Below are 20,000 nucleotides of genomic sequence, written 5' to 3'. Positions count from 1 at the left end.
CTCTCTCTCTTTCTCTTTCTGCTACCCTCGGGGTCCGTAGCAGTTGGCTCTTGACCAGCCTTCCAGACTTAAGTAGCTCGATGTTAAAATGCTGTTTATCTTATAGCTGGAGTTTAAGCAGGACGTTACACAGCCATACAAACCAGCAGGCATACAATTAAGGAGGCAAATTGTTTGAATTTGTTTCAAATTGCTTTTCACTTTCTAACCTCGCGTTTCAACGCCCATATAACTTACTGTAAAAAACTTTACTATTTGCATATGCAATAGTCTTGACAGAATCGCAATATCTTCCTCAGCACTCAAAGTATTGTGAGGTTAGGTCCCATTCCCGTCCCTAATGTGAATTCACATTTGTCTGTCGCACCAATTATATTTACATATTTACTATGCACCATTGTTTGTTTATTTGTTTACTTATATGTTTATTTATTTGTTTGTCAGATCCTGAAATCGTCCAGTGCCCAGTCACCCATCAAGGAGCGCAGTCGGGGGAAGTCCTTATCGCCACGGAGACGGCAAGCCAGCCCACACCAGCGCTGCGCACACCGCAGAGACAAATCGTACGTAGTTCTACATCCCATAATTGCTCATCCTCTCTCTCTCTCTCTCTCTCTCTCTCTCTCTCTCTCTCTCTCTCTCTCTCCTTCTCACTGTCTCTCTGTTTAGCCCTGTTCTCTCTCTCTCTTTCTATTTACATTTCTTCTTCTCTTCGTAATATTAAAGTAACACTAATGTACTTATAGCTCCAGTGAGTGTTTATGTGTGTGTCTTGGGATCACTGTGCTGCAGCTGTTGCTGCAACACAGATCATTTTACGAGCCGTAATGCAGCTGACAGGAGGGAGAGCGTTGATCTAGAGTAGCCCCTGCAATAGCTGCCATCTTATTTTTTGTTATTCTTTCTCGCCATCTGTCTCTCCCCCTGTCTGTCTCTCTGTCTCTCTGTTTGTCTGTTTGTTTGACAGGCCAGGCTCAGTGGATCGGAGGCCAGCAGAACTGAGCACCCTCAGCGACGGCTACCAGATCCGGATCTAACCAGTCCGGAGTCTAACATCCCTTCAAGAAATAGAGGGCATACATTTATTTTTTCAAACTTTACTTGGTTTTGTTGTGTTCTTTTATTTATCATGTCGCTCTACATCCCCTCAAGTCAACAAAAACGACCATCCCTGGAGCAGTGTTTTTAATATCCATAGCCAGGGGTTATGATTCCCTCACCATGGAAACAGAGTGATAAAGATAGGTGGGTGGGATAAGAGTTGTCTGTTAGTTTATCTGATGTTCACGTCAAACATCGACAACGCAACAACAAGGATTTTAATATTATTATTGTTGCCGGTGCTTTTTTACGGCTTCTTAAGGCCGGACTACAGTCCTTAGATTAAACATCTAGTTTTGAGTGTCAAAGAGAAGCAGTATTTCTAAACTAGTAGCAGAAGCAACCTTGGTCTCTACTTGAAGAGGAACGGTTTAGGCGTTAAATATGGTTAAATTCTAGTCTAAGAAATCAGGACTCGTAACAGGGATTACTGACTTATACCTTAAAAGTCCTGTCTAAAATAAACACTAGAAATATACGGCTTAAAGAGCTACTGAACAGCCAAAACAATTTTAATTTCTTTCTTTGAAAGAAAACGTTTTTCTCAACTCCACTGGTATCTCGGTGGGAAAGCGATTTGTAAGGAGAAAGGAGCAGCATGTCGATAAGAGGATCAACGGTGCATGCTGGGAAACAGAAAACGAGTGGAGCGGGTGATGGCAGGCAGGAAGGATGAGGAATGAGGGCAGATGTAGAGAGCAAGAGAGCAGGGGGCATGAGAGAGAGGGGGAGAGAGAGAGAGACAGCGGGAAAGAGAGCAGGGGGCATGAGAGAGGGGGAAAGAGAGGCTTGACTGCAGGAGAGCAGAGTGGGCACTAAACAGACCGAAGCAGTGGAGCACAGAACATTAGATCAGGCACTGCAGCAAACCCCCGCCCTTCTTAGCTCTCCTCTTCCCTAGCTTGGCTCTCTGTATGCCACAACCCGCTTATTATGGGCTGTCAGGAGACGCATGCCCCCCTGCCTTTTGTTACTAATACCACGGTGCTTTCTGCAAGCCCAAAATAATCTGAAGTAGGGGCTGCAGAGGAGAGGAAATGACATCTCTTATCCAGCCTTCCAGAAGGAAGTGGGCGCTATAACTGTTAACAGCTCAATGTGTGTGAGACCGGCTGTGAAATGACAAAATACCTACGTCAAACACAATTACCCTGTACCAACCAGAGGAAAAAAGCAATATAAAACCCTTAAGGTCCAAAACAAGTTCAAAGGAAAACTTCAGACATGATTTATTCAAATTGAATACACGTTAAACATGTTGAAAGAAAAGTATTTTGCAGATATTTGCTCATGTCATGCTCATTGTTAAAACTATGGCCACAAATGAGCTTTGTTTGATTGGCAGCTGATCGAGCCAATCCCTCTCTGTTGCTAATGCTTAGTTATCCTGTGATTGGTAGCCAATGGATAACATCTTCCAGAAGTTAAAATGTAGCATATATATATATATATATCATGGTTTTTAACCTTTCAGCATCTACATGTCAGCAGCATCACATTAGCAAAACATTTCCGCCTCACTTTTTTTAGCATTAGTCTATCAGCATTAGCGTTTTAGTATTAGCTTATTAGCATTAGCATATTAGCAATAGCATCTGAGAATGTTGAGTGGTGAAACAGTACGTTTAGTCAGGACTCTGATATGGGATGAACAGCCAATAAGGGCACAGGATGCGCAGGAGGTCTATTGGTCTCTAAACACACTAGTAGGCTAATGCACTATCAATATGCTATTAGCATGCTATCAGCATGCTATCAATATGCTGTTGATGGGTAATTCGTTTGCCGTTATTATAGATCAATAGGGTTGTGAATTACTGGATTCACTATAGCGTGAATGTTTGTATGAATATCAAAATAATCGTATCTGCAGAAGAACAATCATTGCTGGAATCAGATCAACTTCATAGCTTTGTGAAGCGTCCCTAAAACGGGTTCTGTTTTGAGTCAAACACACATACTGTTTCATGCCTCTATTGGGACCTGCTTTGTGGGGTCCATCCTCAGATTTATGTATTTACAGTATATCATATCAGTGTATGGTGCAGAGTGAATGTACAGTGTTAAAGACACCAGTACAGACACATAGTACTATACTGTTGGGATACTAAGAGATGGCCACTAGAAAATACATTCTCATACTGTTGAGAGACTGGGAGCCGACCAGTACAACAACTGACAGATCAGTCAAAACCAGTGAAGCCATGGAGTTGAATCTCTGGTCCAGGATTCAGTGAGTCAGTCTATTGGGTCCTGCACCATACAATAGACGTTGTTCTTATATCGTACATGTGTTTTAACAAAAACCTTCTCAAAGGTGGCACAGGCTGTTTCTTTAAACCTGATGAAACCAGATTGTCTTCAGTCACAAAGTTAGAACTGGACATATTAAATGTGTTCAGCTTTATCCAGAGTCCCATCACAAAGGCCATCGTTCTATACTCTACCAAAGCAGAAATGCTTCAGAAATTGTTGTATTATATCCAGTGTCTTGATTGTTTTACTTTGTTTATGTATCTCATCAGAATGTTTGATATTGTCACATTGAATGGTTTACGGCCGTTTCTTGGTTATCATGAGCTCACGGTTGCTGGAAAACACTAATCTCCTAAACGCTAGGAGATTAAACGAAAACACACTAGAATATCCTAGAACACGCAGGAACATTCACACATATTCACCGTTTGAATACTTGGACAATGAGCTATGCACAAACCAAAAGGTTATTGTTAAAAAAAATATGTTTTTAAAGTCTTCCATGAAATTAAATGTGAACACAAAGCGTAGAACAGAGATTACTTTTTGATGCAATGAGACAAGTATTGCCAAGTTTAATTGTGTGGGTGGCAATGTTAGTGGGAATTATCAAAGATTCCAAAAATTTGGCAAAATCAACTACATGCTGTGTAGATTCGGATTGAGACGTTGATACGTTTCACGGTGCTTTTTGTGGGACACAGGATAAATATTCTGGGCTTCTCTCGTGTTTGTGTAGCAACTGGCCACAGCCTAGTGAAATTTAGAAGTGGGGGTAAATTCACCTGCAGCAAAAACTCACCAGCTAAATATAAATAAATGATGAGGTGGTTCTTTGTATGAGGGTTTATACTGCATAGAAGAAAGGCAGGTGCCCACTAATGTACGGAGAGCACAATTCAGCAGTGTTGGGTTTCAGTGGTTTAGTGTAATTATGTCAAGAATCGTGTTTGTTGGAAACATTTGTTCTTTTATTTTATGACGAAGAATGATGTCTACATATGTTTGTTTTTTGTGATTTTATCAAAGAGCAGATGCCATCTACCTGTCTCCTTTCAGCTATTATGATATTCAAATCCTTCTTTTCACACTTTTTTACACTTCACAGCAGGGGCGTAGGAATGAGTTTAACATTGGGGGGGACACGTATCGGAAACCTGAAAGATCCGTTAATGGTTTGAACAGAAATATGTCATAAATTAACTACACTGAAAAAATTCACAAATGTATTTTATTCTACTAAAAAGATACATTTGTAAATGTAAAGGAAAACACATTTTTAATGGCAGTCATTAACTGATAAATATCAAATCAATTCTTTAATTGCACGCTCAATCATCCAGTTTTTTAGAATAAGAAGCGGTGACAAGACACTGTGTTGCGCTTTCAAAATAAAATAAAGTATTTTTCTCCCCCCGGTATAATTTTTAGGTGGGACAAATGCGCCTGTCTCCAATATTTGAGGGGACACGTCCCCTCCGTCCCCCCCGGTTCCTACGCCCTTGCTTCACAGACATGGCAGCCCCAGCGTGTTTGGGTTGTATGTTAACTTCTGCACTCAAATCTACACCAAATTAACTTTTCTTCTTCTGAATGTTTATTTTTTTTATTGTTTGAATGTAGTTTGTTTTCTGGCTTGTTTTTCCTAAGGTTTTTATATGGGATGAAGGTGGACACATGTTTTTTATAATTTATTTTACCTGAACTTTACGAGGGTTTCAGTTTATTCAGTGATTGTGATCTTTAGCAAAACAAAACAAAAACAAAACAACGAATTGTGCTCAAGGTAAAGCTAATGATTTGCCTCCAAGTGCTGTTCCTCAGTTTAACCTGATTGTTAAGATACTGCAGATTGTTGTTTTGTTCCTGGGGTAATTTCGGGCCTTTTTGAGGGGTGTGGGGACAACAGTAATCTGGCAATTGTGACTCGTGCCTAGCAAGTGCTCTGTGTTACATTTTTAAACATGCAGCATTTGTAAGAAGACGGTGCATGGTGTGTGTTCGTGTGTGTGTGTGTGTGTGTGTGTGTGTGTGTGTGTGTGTGTGTGTGTGTGTGTGTGTGTGTGTGTGTGTGTGTGTGATATCCCTGACTTGAAGCCTATGGGCCAAGAGAAAAGGTTGCTGATAGGACAACAAATTACTCGAGTGAACCACCTTTATCCTCTGAACTAGATGTGAAATATTGCCTTTCATGCTAAGCCGGCTAAATATCATTGATGACTTTCGGAAGAAAATAGGAAATTTGCCCGAAATTCATTGACTATTGATCCTTACTTTGCTTCCTGCTCTTCCTCTCAAGGGACACCTGAAATATGATCACGGCCGCATACTTAACAGCGACAAACAAAGCAACACTTTTCCTTAAAGTTGTTCAGCAAAACATTTGTGTCGTTCTTTGTGAATCCATCCACTAAATAGTCAAGACACAAACTGTGAGTCTACACTTTCAACCATCAAACAGATGTAAAACCGGGGAATCAGTTCCAGGTTTTCCCTCTCACTCCCTCCCAGGTATTCGGTGGGAATCCGTCCCAGGTTTTATCTTCCCCCGTGGTGGTTTCTAATGGTTCTGATGTTATCCTGTGTGTAAAAATGATCGCCCTCCTACTGTAACAGCACCAGTGGTTCCACAGAGGTGGATTTTGTCAATAAGGCATGCATTCTTATAATAAATGATATATGTTTTTAATAGAGTGTTTGTTGGAATTGATGGATTGATCGAAATTCATTTGATTGATTGAGGAGGGAACCTGTAGAGGTGGATAAAATGCTACACTGCCCCCCCCTCCCCCACCCATACCAAACCTTACTGCACTTAACACTTCTGTATTGTTGCAGCATGCTGCTCTGCTATCTGTGTGTTGTATATATGTGCATAAGCGTTTGTGTGTGTGTGTGTGTGTGTTATTTACGTTAAGTGTGTGTTTTTCATATTTGTGCATATGCTTATGTGTGTGTGTGTGCGTGTTTTATATTTGTGCACGTGCTTAAGAGTGTGTGTGTGTGTGTTTTATATTTGTGTACGTGCTTAAGTGTGTATGTGTTTGCATAATAAGAAGAACGTGGACACGTGGGATCAGATTTACAGAATTAATCCTAATCCTTCATTTCTCCTCCATGCAGAGGCCCACCTAGTGCGTGCGTGTGTGTGTGTTTGTGTGTGTGTGTGTGTGTGTGTGTGTGTGTCTGTGTGTGTGTGTGTGTGTGTGACAAAATAAAGAAAATGTTCAGTGATGTCAGAATGTTGAGAGAGATAGAGAATTTGATGAAAGGAGGATGGAGAGAGGAAAGGAGAGAGAGAGAGAGATTAGTGAGTTGAAATCCTAGCCGAACTCTCGTCCCCTCGTCCTCATCACATTAAGAAGCAGATTGATACTGTAGACCATTTAAACATTAGTGAAAGGCTACATATGCCGCAATAGTCTGCAATATAACATTTGAAGTGAATTCACCCTGTATTTTGTATGGGAGACATTGAATATATTATAGGCTACAACACAAACAATATAGTAACAGTTGAATAGGCGTTATTTATCTCTAGAATATTTGGTTGCCTTCTTAAGTATAACAAAGGAAAGAGAGAAATAAAGGTTAAAGGCTGATCCCACAAGATGCTTTTGACATTTTGCAGTCGTAGACTCACTACAAACCTCTCATTAGCCGCTTAGCGTCCAAAGCCTGATATTCGCTCGGCTCTCTGTATTGATTTTCCCAAGACACAAAGAAGGGTCTATTGATTGAGACTGAGTGTCTTCAGGGGGAAACAGAAGGGCTTGATATAGTGGAAGTATTTGAAGAATTTCACCGTTTGGTGCAGAGAGAAAGCCTCTTCTGTGACATTGGCAAAGAGGAACCAAACGCCCAAAGGTCAAGACTTAGTTTGGAGGCCTAATTATGGTATCCCCTTACTCCTGGTTGAACCTACAATAGCCTACTATATCGGCCTACAATTTAACCATGATTCTATGACGCAGAATCATTAGTTCAGATGATTTGAAGTCAATCAGGATACCAGAAAGTTACCAACAGCCTACTAGAAGCTTGAGTGGGTGTATAAAAAGGTTATGTGTGTCAATAAACAAAAACAGTTTATCGACGCTACAGAATAGCCAATTTAGTGTTTCTCTTAATTTTTATTACTCGCCAATAAAATATTAGTTGAATTTCCAATTGCGTTCCCTGACGGCTCTACAGGCGCTTTAGTCGAGTTGATGGCGCGCCCTATCGGCCGTCTCTAGGAAATGTCAGGTGGGTAAGTAAAGGAAGAAAGCAATGAAAAACGATTCTTTCTCGGATTAATTCGATTTAAGTGTTCCGTTGGTCTATACGGGTCCGATGAGCTGAAAATTAGATCCTCAAAGCTTACATTCTGTCTAGGATAATGACAAAAATGGCAACGCATTCTCTGGACGTGTAGGCCTACCATTGCGCCTTCATTAGTTAGACGGCAACATAAAGGTTGCACAAAACCCTTTGGAGACTCATGGGAGTCTATTAGGATGCAGCCCTGTGTCTTGGCGCAGTGCAGTTAACCACCGTGTGTACAGAATATTAAATCTAGATTTAAAAGTACAGCAAGTACAGTAGTATAATTCCCCCGCACATCCATGATGTAGTCTGAATATATATGCCATCAACATGAGAGAAAAGAGATCAGTGTCTATACAGTTGTATTTGGAGCAATATGCTCTACAACTAAACTTATCCGTAATACAGTGAAGTCATTCAGTAATCATCTTGTAATGCATTCTCCAAGAATTGGTACTTGAAAGTAAAATAGCTACTGTATTATTGACACTTAGTATACACAATTTTTAATCCAGACATTAAGTTTGGTCCAGACATTTCTTAAAAATGTTAATTCATTTTAATTAAAACATTTCCTAGGTAGTTATTTTCTAAAATCATTGGAAAGTAGCAAAGACAGTCCAGAAGATAATTTATATGTTTGTCATGTTTTTAATGCAGTAATTCAACTTTTTTGTTTTTATACAAGTGTTGTCACAGATGCCAGAAATTGTCCCTGACTACCGCCTGAACATGAAGGCCGGGTTAAACTCCGTAGGAAAAGGAAAGAGGATTTAAAGATATCGCTCAATGTGTATCCCTCGCTCTGTTGGCAACTGCAAAGAAATTTGACCATAGCTAAACGTTCCTTTACATAAACATACAAAACCAAAGAAATAAAAAAAGAATAAACACACAAGAGGGGAGTTTATTTCTGAGATACCCCACACCTCGACTCAAACCCCTCTCCTGGACTTTGTTGTTTTCCGGTCTGTGTTTTTGTTTCTTCGTAGACGTAGATTGCTAGGGGGGGGGGGCGTTTATAAGGGTTTGTAGTCCAGCTTGGACTCCAGTTTCTTGGAGTCGGCCACCTTACGGACGGCCTTCATGAAGTCCTCCTGGGTGACGTACTCCCGGTCGGCCCGGATGGCGAACAGACCTGGAGGAGAGGGGGGCACCAGCAGACAGGGTTAGGGTTAATCGCTGCCTGAGTAGGACACGGGTGGAACCGGTTCACCCCTGGTGGTGCGCTATCGATTAGGGAGACGGGGTGTGTCTTTACCCGCTTCCGTGCACACGTTCCTCAGATCGGCTCCGTTGAAGCCATCTGACAGCTTCACGATGGCCTCGTAATCTGAGGAGACAAGTGAGGGAGGAGTGGTGAGGTTGAATTGATCTCTGCATTGTGTGTGTGTGTGTGTGTGTGTGTGTGTGTGTGTGTGTGTGTGTGTGTGTGTGTGTGTGTGTGTGTGTGTGTGTGTACCAATCTCTCCGTGCTTGGTGATGGGGCTAGAGTGGATCTTCATGATGTCCAGGCGGGCTTGTTCATTAGGAAGCTCGATATCTGGAGCATAAAGATAACACACGTCACCTACTTCACATCACCACTAGAGGGCCAACCTACTGCAAAACATGATCCAGTAAAAGGGGAACAGTCACGCTCCGGCTGTCGTCTCATTCACGTGTTGTGGGCAACATTGGTCCCATCTGGAGAACGAAAACCCGGGAACGATGACGCCATTGGTGTTTTTTCCACAACACGCGTATGAAGCTTATTTAAGATAACCGCTGAGTGTGACTGTTCCTCTTTAACAGCAAAGTGAGGTTTAATATTTGTCTAAAACAGAAACAGTTTGTCGTTCTCCTGATGTCCGACCGCATTGCATGATAATGGACGACATCCCATATGTCATCTAGACTACAGAACTGAACTACACACGACACAACATCTACATTTTCTACATTTCACCAGACCACTCAAAGCCCAACAGACCATAATAAACACCACCACCCTGTGTGGTTTAGAGGGAGGCGTGTTCTCCAGGTCTCAGGACCCAGGATGCTAAGGGCCACTCACGGATCTTGCGGTCCAGCCGCCCGGGCCGCAGCAGGGCAGGGTCCAGCGTGTCTGGGCGGTTGGTGGCCATGATCATCTTCACTCGGTGGAGGGTGTCGAAGCCGTCCATCTGGTTCAGCAGCTGTGAGGAGGGGGAGGCAGAAGAACAGTTATGTCTCCATTCTGGCCGACATTGCCCGACTAACCTTCCATGTGTAGCCCTTTGAGATCGTTACTGTGAAAAAGGGCTACACAATTGACTTGAGACAGGAAGCAGGAGTACCTTGTAACTGTTGTTGTTGTTGTAGTATCAGACTATAACCCTGGTTCACTGCGTTGAATACATGCACTCAACTCAAAACTCAATAGGAAGTTACGGACGGGTTAACAAGAGTACCGAGCACCTATATTATTGGACAATATGGCAATATTTGCAGAACTCTACGTTGAAGAAAACATTGTTCATCACCATCAAATCCTATGTATTTCTAAACTACAGTCCCTTCCCAGCCCCCATGAACCCCTCTCTTCATGGGTCAGAGAGCCTAGGACACCCCTCACCTCCATCAGTGTCCTCTGGATCTCTCTGTCGGCTGAGGTTCCCTCAGAGAAACGCCTCCCGCCTTAGAGGAGAGAAACATAGGACGGTTAGCATCGATAGAGAGGCTCCGGGTGAAATGGAAACACACAGCAGGCATTCTGTCTAGAGTGGCAACAGTGAAAGGTGAAAAGGGAGAGGGCGACTGTGACAGGGTGAAGTCTACACACCGATGGCGTCGATCTCGTCCATGAAGATGATGCAGGGCTGGTGGTCGCGGGCGTAGTTGAACATCTCTCTGATAAGTCTGGCGCTCTCGCCGATGTACTTATCCACGATGGAGCTGGACACCACCTGGGGACCAACCACACACAGATTAGCTGCACACTCCCACTGCATTAGGGAGAACCAAACCCACCTTTATATAAAAACAAATAAAAGGTTCTCGGGTTTCCAGCTTAAGGCTTTTGTTAATTCAACTCGCCTTCAACTCAGCCTCAATAAGCGGAAGACAGGTCTGTCGCATCAAGCGTTAATCAGAAGGTGAGTGGCTACCGCAACAGCCAATCAAAGGTTAGGTATAATAGCATGTGTCAACCAATAGAGGGAGTCATCTAATGCACACTTGGTGTTGGGGTCTAGTACTCTTTTAAATGTGTACCTAGAACCTAGCCATTGGTTTATTTGTATAAAGAGATTAATTGTATCACACAGACTGATATGTACATGATTTGTTCCTTCTCAGGGTTTAGATATCCTCCCATTGGGGCTTTGGGACTTTTCCCAGTATATTTGGATAGATTAAAGGGGGGCGATTTAAATCAAAATAAAAGTGGTTTTAAGTTGGCCTTAGAGACTCATAATACAAAAAAACGGGACTTGGTTCATCAGATTAGCCTTATTTAGTGAGTGTCAAGTTGGCTTCTTTCGCTTGAATCAATAAGACTTAAGGTACGGCCACACTGAACGCATTACACGCCTAACCTTGACGCTTGAGCATTGTGTGTCACAAAAATGGCTCAACGCGCCTAAGCAACTAGATGAGCCCGCCCAAAGCTTATTTTCCCCCGCTACTTTTCTTTAGCTCCACAAACATGGCTGAGATCACCACCATCGCTGCGCTGTATTTGTCGTGGGAGTTCGAGGAGAGTAGGAAACCCAAACGCCACCGTGTTTGGGTCCATGATAGAGCTTAGATCGGGCCCAGAAAATCAAGCCCGACCCGGCCCGAGCCCGTGCACGTTCTGTCTGAGCCCGGCCAACACATTAACTGTAATTATGAGCACAAGCCCGATTTCAACCCAACATTTTTTTAATACATGTGTAACTTTGTACACATTTGTTACTTAGGCCTACTCCTACTGCTAAATATATATGTAAGGGATAATGTATAGAACGCCGGTCATTATCGGGAAAATAAACCCCGACAGGGCGAACAGGACACTGACGCACAGCGGAGGTGTCTTGCTTCGCGGCCCTACCCGGCCCGCGGGTCGGCTCGACCACAGCTTGTATTTTGGTCATATCTTAACACTGGACTGTAGGCCTATAGAAAAGTGTTGTACCATCACTGTCTTTGGGTTTAAAAAAACTCCCTTCAACTCAGTATCCGTCTAGTCCAACCGAAAACTCTGTCAGCTGCTGCTGCTGCAGACGGTGTGCAGACGGGATCGGAGTCGGCAGCACCGCGTGCATCAACAGTCATTCAAAGCAGCGGTAGTAATGACACAACCGGACGGTGTAGAAAGTCCCGTCAGTTAAATCCATGTTAAAATCAGCAGGATATAGAGCTAGCTGGCTTAAAAAAAAGTCGCCAACAGTGTCAAATGTGATGTGTTCAGGTCAGCTCAGTAATATGATTGATTCGTTCAAATGCAACACAAAAAAAAAAGAAATTTGAGATTTTGGCAAAAACCTGTTTTCCCAGCAATATAAAATAGATAGTAAAGAAGGAATTATGACCAGTTTAACGTCCTATCTTGAGCTATGATCATCTTATCAGCAATTAAAGCAATAATACAAGTTATATTTCAAGGAGTCTCGAAAATGGTATCAATATCAATAAAAAGTAATGATCTCCTGTCATCTGAGGGAAATTAAGGTGATTTAATTTATTTTTAACCGTTAGTATTTACCGGTTAATGATCTTATCGGTTGACCAGCTAACCATGGACATCCCTTATATACTGTATATATATAAATGTATATCATACATTGTATGTTTTTTTATTTTTTTATCATTTAATTACTTTTAATAGTTCCGGGACGTTGGAGCAATAACCTGGAGTATTTACACTTCAGTCTGCACTGTGAATTTGAAGTAATGTTCAGTTTTTGAATAAAGATGCGGAAATTACAAATGTTTCTTTTTTTTTATACGATTCATCGAAAAAATAATTGACCGATTAATCGATTATTAAAATATTCGTTAGTTGCAGCCCTAGCCACAACTACTAACAACACTAAAACGGATACTGACCTTGAGGAAGTTGCAGTCCAGCTGGCTGGCCACTGCTCTGGCTAGAAGTGTCTTCCCAGTACCTTGGAGAAGAAACACAGATATCAGAGACATACAGACTAAACCTACAGCGTATACAGGAACCGTAGGAACCGTGGGTCCTACTAAATGCAATCAAGTCCCAGTGGATTAGGGTTTTGGCGCCGAGCTGACCTGGAGGTCCGTAGAGAAGGCAGCCCTTGGGAGGGATGATGCCCACCCTCAGGAAGAGCTCAGGGTTGGTCAGGGGAAGCTCGATTACCTGGAACAACACAGGACTCAACATCCACCTCTAGTCTCATATACACCTGGTCTTATGATAATCACAGACAGCTGTATAATGGTGAGACCAAGACCACTAGCATTCAACCTATACCCCCTTCTCACTGACCATTCACAATGTACCACAATGTATACCAACCCTGGGGTTTTGATATAGATATAGGGTGGACCCAATATAGACACATATAAGATAGATATTTCATTGTTTATTTCTTTTCTAAAAAGGCATTGGAAAATACACACATAAAACAACTTTTCACACCTAATAATTATGAATTGACTGATGTTTAAAATAACAAGGTTCGATTTAGCCCCCCTAGGGTGGGTTTAGACAAAACAGGTTGGGAAGGCACCCTTAAAAAATAAACATGTGTATAAACTCACCTCTCTCAGCTCTCTGATCTGTTCAGACAGCCCTCCGATCTCGGAGTAGGAAACACTTCCAGGGTCTTCATGGGACATGTTGTAAACCAAGGGGTCTACCTCACGCGGCAGGTACCTGGGTACGTAGACAGATGATCAGATGACACCATGAGGGGACATGAAATTCAATTCAAGCTGTATTGCAGACAGTGAGGATATTAGAAAGACATACAGGAAATAAACATAGCATAAAAGTGATTCATTTTCCATGGTTACCTATCTCACAATGCCAACATAATGTGACACTGACAATAATAGGAACACAAGATGAAGTGAAAACATGACCAGAATGAACACATGACAATCTGAGCACATGAATGATCCTGCCCCAGCCTACCTCATAATAGTGAGGGTGGTCATGTCCAAAGCCACCCTTGTACCAGGTTTCAGCTGTGACTTGTCCAACTGAAAAGGAATGCAAAAATAATTAAGGATTACCCCGTAGAATTCAACTTTTTCATGAACGGTCTACTTAAAATGCTCTTTGCTAATCAGAATATTTGGAAAATAATCACATAAATCAGTTACCATCCATTCAGAACAAAACATAATTAAAGGGAGGAAATAAATAGTATGTTGGACATACCTGCCTGCGGCATCCAACAACATATCGCGGTCCATTTGTGGCCTTTACAATAACTGTCAACAAGATGGACGGTTGTCAGTGAAACACACAAAATACCAAAACCAATCCAATAGTAATAATGTTATTTTAATAAAGTGAACTTACATTTCTCCTCGGTCAACTGTTTCAGAACCTCGCCGACAATCTGCATTAGAAATAATCAGACACGTCAATATTTTGGACGCTGTCATTCCAGCTGCTCATCCAGAACGACGCTAAATAAGTTCTTACCTGGCCAACACTTTGGAGTGCCTTCAGATCGTTCTCTGATTTCTCGTACTGCTTTGTTTGTTCCCTTAGCTGTTCCCTCACTAAAAACAGAATAATAAAAAGAGAAAGACTGTCGAATTTAGTTTGTAAATCGGGACTCGAACACAATACAACCCGGCTAGGTAGTCAGGCAGTGTTTAGCGTTAGCAGCTTTCCACACAAACGGTACTAGCACTCATTTAGCTCACTTTTCTGACCACGGGCAATAAACGACCTGACCAAGACGGATCCCAGTGATATATATTTTTATTTTTGAGCGTTACGGAGGACTAACCACCACAGCAGCAAACGATCTAACCTCACACAGAATGCTAATCGATGGTTAGCCGTGCTAGTTTCTGAGACGAGCTGCAGCCCATTCATTTCTACGGAGAAGTTGACTGCATGACAAAGCAGTAGCTAGCCAAAATGCTAACCGGGGCTTATCCGTTCCAGTAAACAGCTACGGAACCAAAAGACAGACCAACGCCTATCTCCGCCACATTTATCTAGAATAAATGATTATCTTACACTCTTTTAATCGTCCGTCAATTTCTTTATGTTCGAGTAGTTTCTTCCTGTAGTCCTGCAGACCCTTATCCCTGGTGTCGGCCATGGTGCCCCGCTGAATGATGGGAGTCCGCGACGTCACAAGTGTTTTCCTTGTCGTGCCTGCCCCCTTATTTTAGCGTCATAACACCGTTTGGAGAAGTTAGAGCATACGGGGTTGAACAAATTGTTTCTATTATCAATGTGATGTCACTTGTCCCATCTACATTCCCCTCATTTCGTTTTTCAAAAGGTCACATTATTAAGTTAGCCGATGCTTAAGTATTGCTGTTGTAACGTTGAGCATCCACTTGAGGTCGCTGATAACCCGTTGCATTACAAACAGGACTGGAATGTCTTTGGCAATACTATCTGTATGCAGTAGTTGGAAGTCTTGAGGTAAGAGCTAAATCTCGTGTGTGTGTGTGTGTGTGTGTGTGTGTGTGTGTGTGTGTGTGTGTGTGCGTGCGTGTGTGTGTGTGTGTGTGTGTGTGTGTGTGTGTGTGTGTGTGTGTGTGCGTGTGTGTGTGTGTGTGTGTGTGTGTGTGTTTGTTTGTTCAGAACATAGCTCCTATCAACAGTACAATACCTGATTGCTTTATTACATGTTAATTGTAGATATAATATGATGTGATATGAAAACGTTATTTAGTTAGATATTGTCTCTCCCAAACGATGTGGTTTTCTACTTCTTTTTTTTTTTTACTGTTTTAAAGAGATCTATTTCTATTTATACTATGTTTTGTGTTTATATTGCTAATTTGGTTTATTATTTTATATTTACTTGGTTGTGCCTGGCTTGAGCTGAGCTACTCTAAATACGTATTTCCTCCGGTAACTAAATAAGTCGGAAAGTCTGAGTGTCTGAAACAGATAGTATCCTATCATCAGAGAACAACATTTGTTTTCAGTCTAGTTATCTATTCCTTTAAGTAACTCTAGAGCACACCTATGTCTGGCTTCCCATTCTCTTCTCTAGCAGACAAAGACAATGCATCAAATAAATTAAACTCAGTCTTTAAAGAGAATTGCGACAGAGAGAGAGAAATTGAGAAGGAGAGAAATGGAGATAGAGATTGTAGATTGTAGCTTTAAGATGATTCACATTTGTAGTCCCTTGCCAGGTAAAAACGTAGAAAGCACAATAACACACCGAAAAGAGCATACACAATACAGTGAAGAACACACAATACACACAATACCAAGCTCAACACAATAGCACACAACAAATATATGTATCTCTCACCAATTCACCTTGACTCTCCTGGCTTCATTCAGTCTATCCCTGTTTAACACCTAAAAAGATGTTTTATTTTACCATTTATTCCCTGTTAAGACTTTTATTTCCTTGCTCATGCTTTCATTAATTTCTTTTCTTGTTTTTCTATCTTTCCTTACTCCTTGTTATATTCAGTTTGCATTGTCATTGTTATGTTTTTCTGTAAATAATGCTTTCATGGATGTCATATGACTAAGCTAAAGAAAGAGAGGAGAGGGGAAGAGGAGAGGCTGATGGTGATTTGGAACAGGAGAAGTAAGGAGAACATGACCTCTGGTTTAAGACAACACTTTCACCGCAAATCAGCCTCATTACAATCTCATAATACTGACCCTGTGAATCAACACCATCCCACTGCAATGAGAAACCCATTGGGCAGACAAACCCTGCCATTACAGCTAAATGAAGTATAGCAAATGTAACAACATGTTTTGTGCACGCCTGACAGGAAATTTACCTCACTATGTGCCAAACCTGACACAGCAGAACACACACATCCTAGTATGAATGAAATATTAATGTTTGGATTACTAGGAAAACATGTTAATACAGTTCTGATATAAAAGCTCTGTATCGCTCCTTGCATAGTGGTCACCAAGTGGCCTCAGTTGTCATTGACGCTTTGGCAGTGATTCGAAAAAGCACTTCCAGTACTTCATTAACGGTAAGGTTTGATGACGCCCACCCCTACTTCTACTCCTTCATTCGAAAGCACTTAGGGTTGGGAGAACACTATAAAAGGTAAAAGTGCTCCAGTTTACATTTTACTAAGTACTAGCGTCAAAACTAAAAATAGGTTATTATCTTGAACCAACATCAATATGTGGTATAACAGTTCAGATAAAATACATTTATCCTCCATTTGTGGTTTGGTCTGGCGATTTATTCAGATTGTCAGCAGCCAAAAAGATACACTAACAAAAGAATAACAAATTTTGCATCACTTCTATGAATAGGCCTTCAAGTAATATGTATCCTCACATTTCATTTCTATACATTTGAGTGGAATTTCTTAGAAGTGCCACAACCATTGTTGGCTATTAGTGAGGGAAATGCTGTGACCCATTCAGACTCATGTCAATCATAGGTTCATGAACGATAGACACTTCCTAATGGAGAGGAAACGTAGGGAGGGAGCAGAGAGGAACCTACAACAACTTAACTAATAGTAAAAAATACAAGATTTAAAGGACTGGAGTAAAAGCACAATCCCCAAATGTCCCCAGAAAAGTAAGACTTAATGATTAAAGGAGTAAGCACATAGTAGTAAAAGTACTCCAGTACTCTTCATACCTTCAGCTGGGCTACATCCTAGCCGTGCTGTGTAAACCAATGTGCAAACCAAGGTTAGCCAATTAGTCAACTGCTGTGTCACATAAACATCGGCGTTGTAAACATTTCTCTGGCAAAGTCTCAGAGCTTGTGGGTGAAACGACTGGAGGGGGGGGGGGGGGGGGGGGTTGGATCAGACGACCTTCACTAGAAGCCTGGGAATGGGAATGCGTTTTGGCCGCGGATGCTAAACCCAAACGAGGATGGCCTGCAGCCGTTACCGGATGTGAGCACGATGTGGATTTCTTGGTGTGCTGTTGCCAACTCTTCAATCCCAACTCTCTGCCTTCTCTTTACACTGGACCCATTCCTGGGGGGGGGGGGGGGGGGGAGTATGAGGAGGATATCAACGGGGGAGTTATTAGAAAAGCCCTCACATTTAGTTACAACAATGAGCTCAGTTTATGCTCTTTGACCCCCTGGGCCTATCTGAAGCTACTGCCACTTATTTTTGCTGGCTCCTGTTCTATGTCACCAGCTCTCTAGTCAACTCTATCTCCCTCTCACACTCTCCCAATGACTCTCACACTTACAATTTCCGATGAGCAAGGCATCATACTGCCTTCGTGGTGTATGCACCATAATTGGGCAGGAGCTTGAAAAGACAAGGCCAAAAAGGATCATCTGGATGAACAAGAGGATAAAACTAAACACTTAGTTTTACCAGCATTCTTCTCTTGCTCCATATCTTTCCCTCTCTCTCTCTCTCCCTCTCTCTCTCTCTCTCTCCCTCTCTCTCTCTCTCTCTCTCTCTCTCTTTCTCTCTCTCTCTGCACCATTCGCTTTATTGCTCTCCCCATCGCTGTTTCTTAAATTCTCCCTCTCTTTCCCTCTCTCTCTCCTTCTCTCTTTATATCTCTTTCTCCATCGCTCTTTCTTCACATCTCTCCCCCCTCCCTCCCTGCCTCCCCGGGAGAAAGCATATCTACTGTCTTCCGTGAGAGACTGCAAACCCATGCCGAGGTCAGCAACCTCTGCTTCATTACATCCATAAACCCTTCGACCTAATTCAGTAAAAAATGTTGGAACCCTAACATTGGAAGGAATGTATTTATAGCGTACATATGTTGTCTCTGATTTTGCCTCTTTGGTATACATATTATTAGTTATATCATCATATTAAGGTATGCTAACTACTAGCATCATTATCATAATCATCATCCTCATCATTACTCTGACTTTATTTGTGGGGTTTTATGTTGTATTTAAAAAAAATCTGGATAGGACAGCTTAGTTTTAGTTAAACGGTTTGTGTGTATAGAAAGGCAACAGAATGAGGTTTTCACAGATGGAGACTAAAGAGAAGTAGAACTGATTGCCTTCAAGAGTCCAACAATAATGTTTATTTTCTTATTTTCCGATTTAGCAGAGGAAACAACACAGGTCCTGAACAATTTCTGGACAAACTATTTATCAATTGAATAAACACTTTCCTTTGTATAGTCTTGAATGCTGATGTATAAATTACCTGTGAACGTTAGCATTCTGTAATAATTTATTACCATTATAATATTTTAGAAAAAATGAAATACAATACATTATTTCCTGGAATCAATTACTGCAATTGATTATGTTAAAAATTCAAAATCAAATATTCAACGTTAAAAAATTCAACATAAATATTTTCAACGTCACCAAATTCTACATGCCAAATTCAGCTGCAAAATTCAATGGGCCCTATTTTAACAGTCTGCAAGAGAAAAGCGGCAAGCGCAAGTAGCTTTGTGGGCGGTTCTATGGCGATGTTGCTATTTTACCGGCGCAAAAAATTGCTTGTGCCCATCGCAAATCTAAAAAGGGTTGGTCTGAAGTAGCCTAATTACCCGTAGGTGTGGTTTGGGCGTAACGTGCAATAAACCAATGAGAGTGCCAGCTCCCATCCCCTTTAAGAGCCATGAGCGCATTTAAATCTGACGAGTTGATATTTTGACAGCGCGTCTGCAGTCTCCGATGAGACAGATGCACATGAATTTCAAACTTCAAATGGCTCAGTTTATGGCCAAATAATAAAGCCCTTATTAACACATGGAATAAGGTTTTCCTCCACAACTTCAGAAATACTAAGTCCTCAAATAAATTTTGGCAAAGAAAACTTATATGTTATAACATATGATATGCGGTAACTGTGGTTCTATTTAATGATATACACAATACATTATAAACATTGTTTCTTATCAGTATTGTATCCATTATCGTTATCGACTTGTGTTCCTAATATGCATTTGTCCCCCCTTCTATATACATTGCCATGGACTGTATTATGCGTTACGTGTTTAGTTTGCGTGTGTTTAAACAGATGGACGCACACGCGCGCACCCGCATTCATTAATTATTTTACACACACACACGGGCGCCCGCATTCATTCATTCTTTTTAACACTCACTCGCGGTAAAACAATGTTTTCTCACGATCAAATACTCATCAATCCTAAAAGTTATGGGCATGTACACGATGTCTGTGTCAAGAAAATATGTGTTTGCTGTACGGTGTTTGCAGATGCATTGATTTAAAAGTACAACTTATTA

At 41.5% G+C, this 20,000-nt stretch overlaps 2 protein-coding genes across 2 annotated transcripts in view; one reads left to right on the top strand and one right to left on the bottom strand.

Moving 5' to 3' along the window:
- Positions 1–1,328, top strand: part of vash2 (vasohibin 2) — a 20,657-nt gene extending 19,329 nt beyond the window's left edge. The window contains exons 7-8 of the mRNA XM_079753123.1: positions 445–563; positions 968–1,328. Coding sequence (XP_079609249.1) covers positions 445–563; positions 968–1,037 — 189 coding nt within the window. The 3' untranslated portion in view covers positions 1,038–1,328. The remainder of the gene's footprint in view (positions 1–444; positions 564–967) is intronic.
- A 6,965-nt stretch (positions 1,329–8,293) lies between these two features.
- psmc6 (proteasome 26S subunit, ATPase 6) lies at positions 8,294–14,945 on the bottom strand. The gene is made up of 14 exons (XM_079753419.1): positions 14,846–14,945; positions 14,297–14,376; positions 14,171–14,210; positions 14,027–14,079; positions 13,778–13,845; positions 13,402–13,516; positions 12,910–12,997; positions 12,718–12,779; positions 10,469–10,592; positions 10,262–10,323; positions 9,722–9,842; positions 9,128–9,208; positions 8,927–8,998; positions 8,294–8,803 (listed from the first exon to the last, which is right to left on the bottom strand). Exons 1-14 carry the CDS (start codon positions 14,928–14,930, stop codon positions 8,685–8,687), a joined length of 1,170 nt encoding a protein of 389 aa, XP_079609545.1. The 5' UTR covers positions 14,931–14,945; the 3' UTR covers positions 8,294–8,684.
- Between the last annotated feature and the right edge of the window lie 5,055 nt (positions 14,946–20,000).

The sequence above is a fragment of the Pollachius pollachius genome (assembly GCF_949987615.1).
Source record: "Pollachius pollachius genome assembly, chromosome: 16".
Classification (NCBI taxonomy): domain Eukaryota; kingdom Metazoa; phylum Chordata; class Actinopteri; order Gadiformes; family Gadidae; genus Pollachius; species Pollachius pollachius.
This window is presented reverse-complemented; position numbering and strand designations above follow the sequence as displayed.

What these genes read in the sequence shown, in the direction of transcription:
- psmc6 (XM_079753419.1), bottom strand. Translation starts at nt 14,930, where the DNA reads ATGGCCGACACCAGGGATAAGGGTCTGCAGGACTACAGGAAGAAACTA. An exon ending in TTGTTGGATGCCGCAGGCAG is followed by an intron (nt 13,846 to 14,026) that starts GTATGTCCAACA and finishes ATTCCTTTTCAG; the next exon opens with TTGGACAAGTCACAGCTGAA. An exon ending in TCCAGAGGACACTGATGGAG is followed by an intron (nt 9,843 to 10,261) that starts GTGAGGGGTGTC and finishes CCCTCCTCACAG; the next exon opens with CTGCTGAACCAGATGGACGG.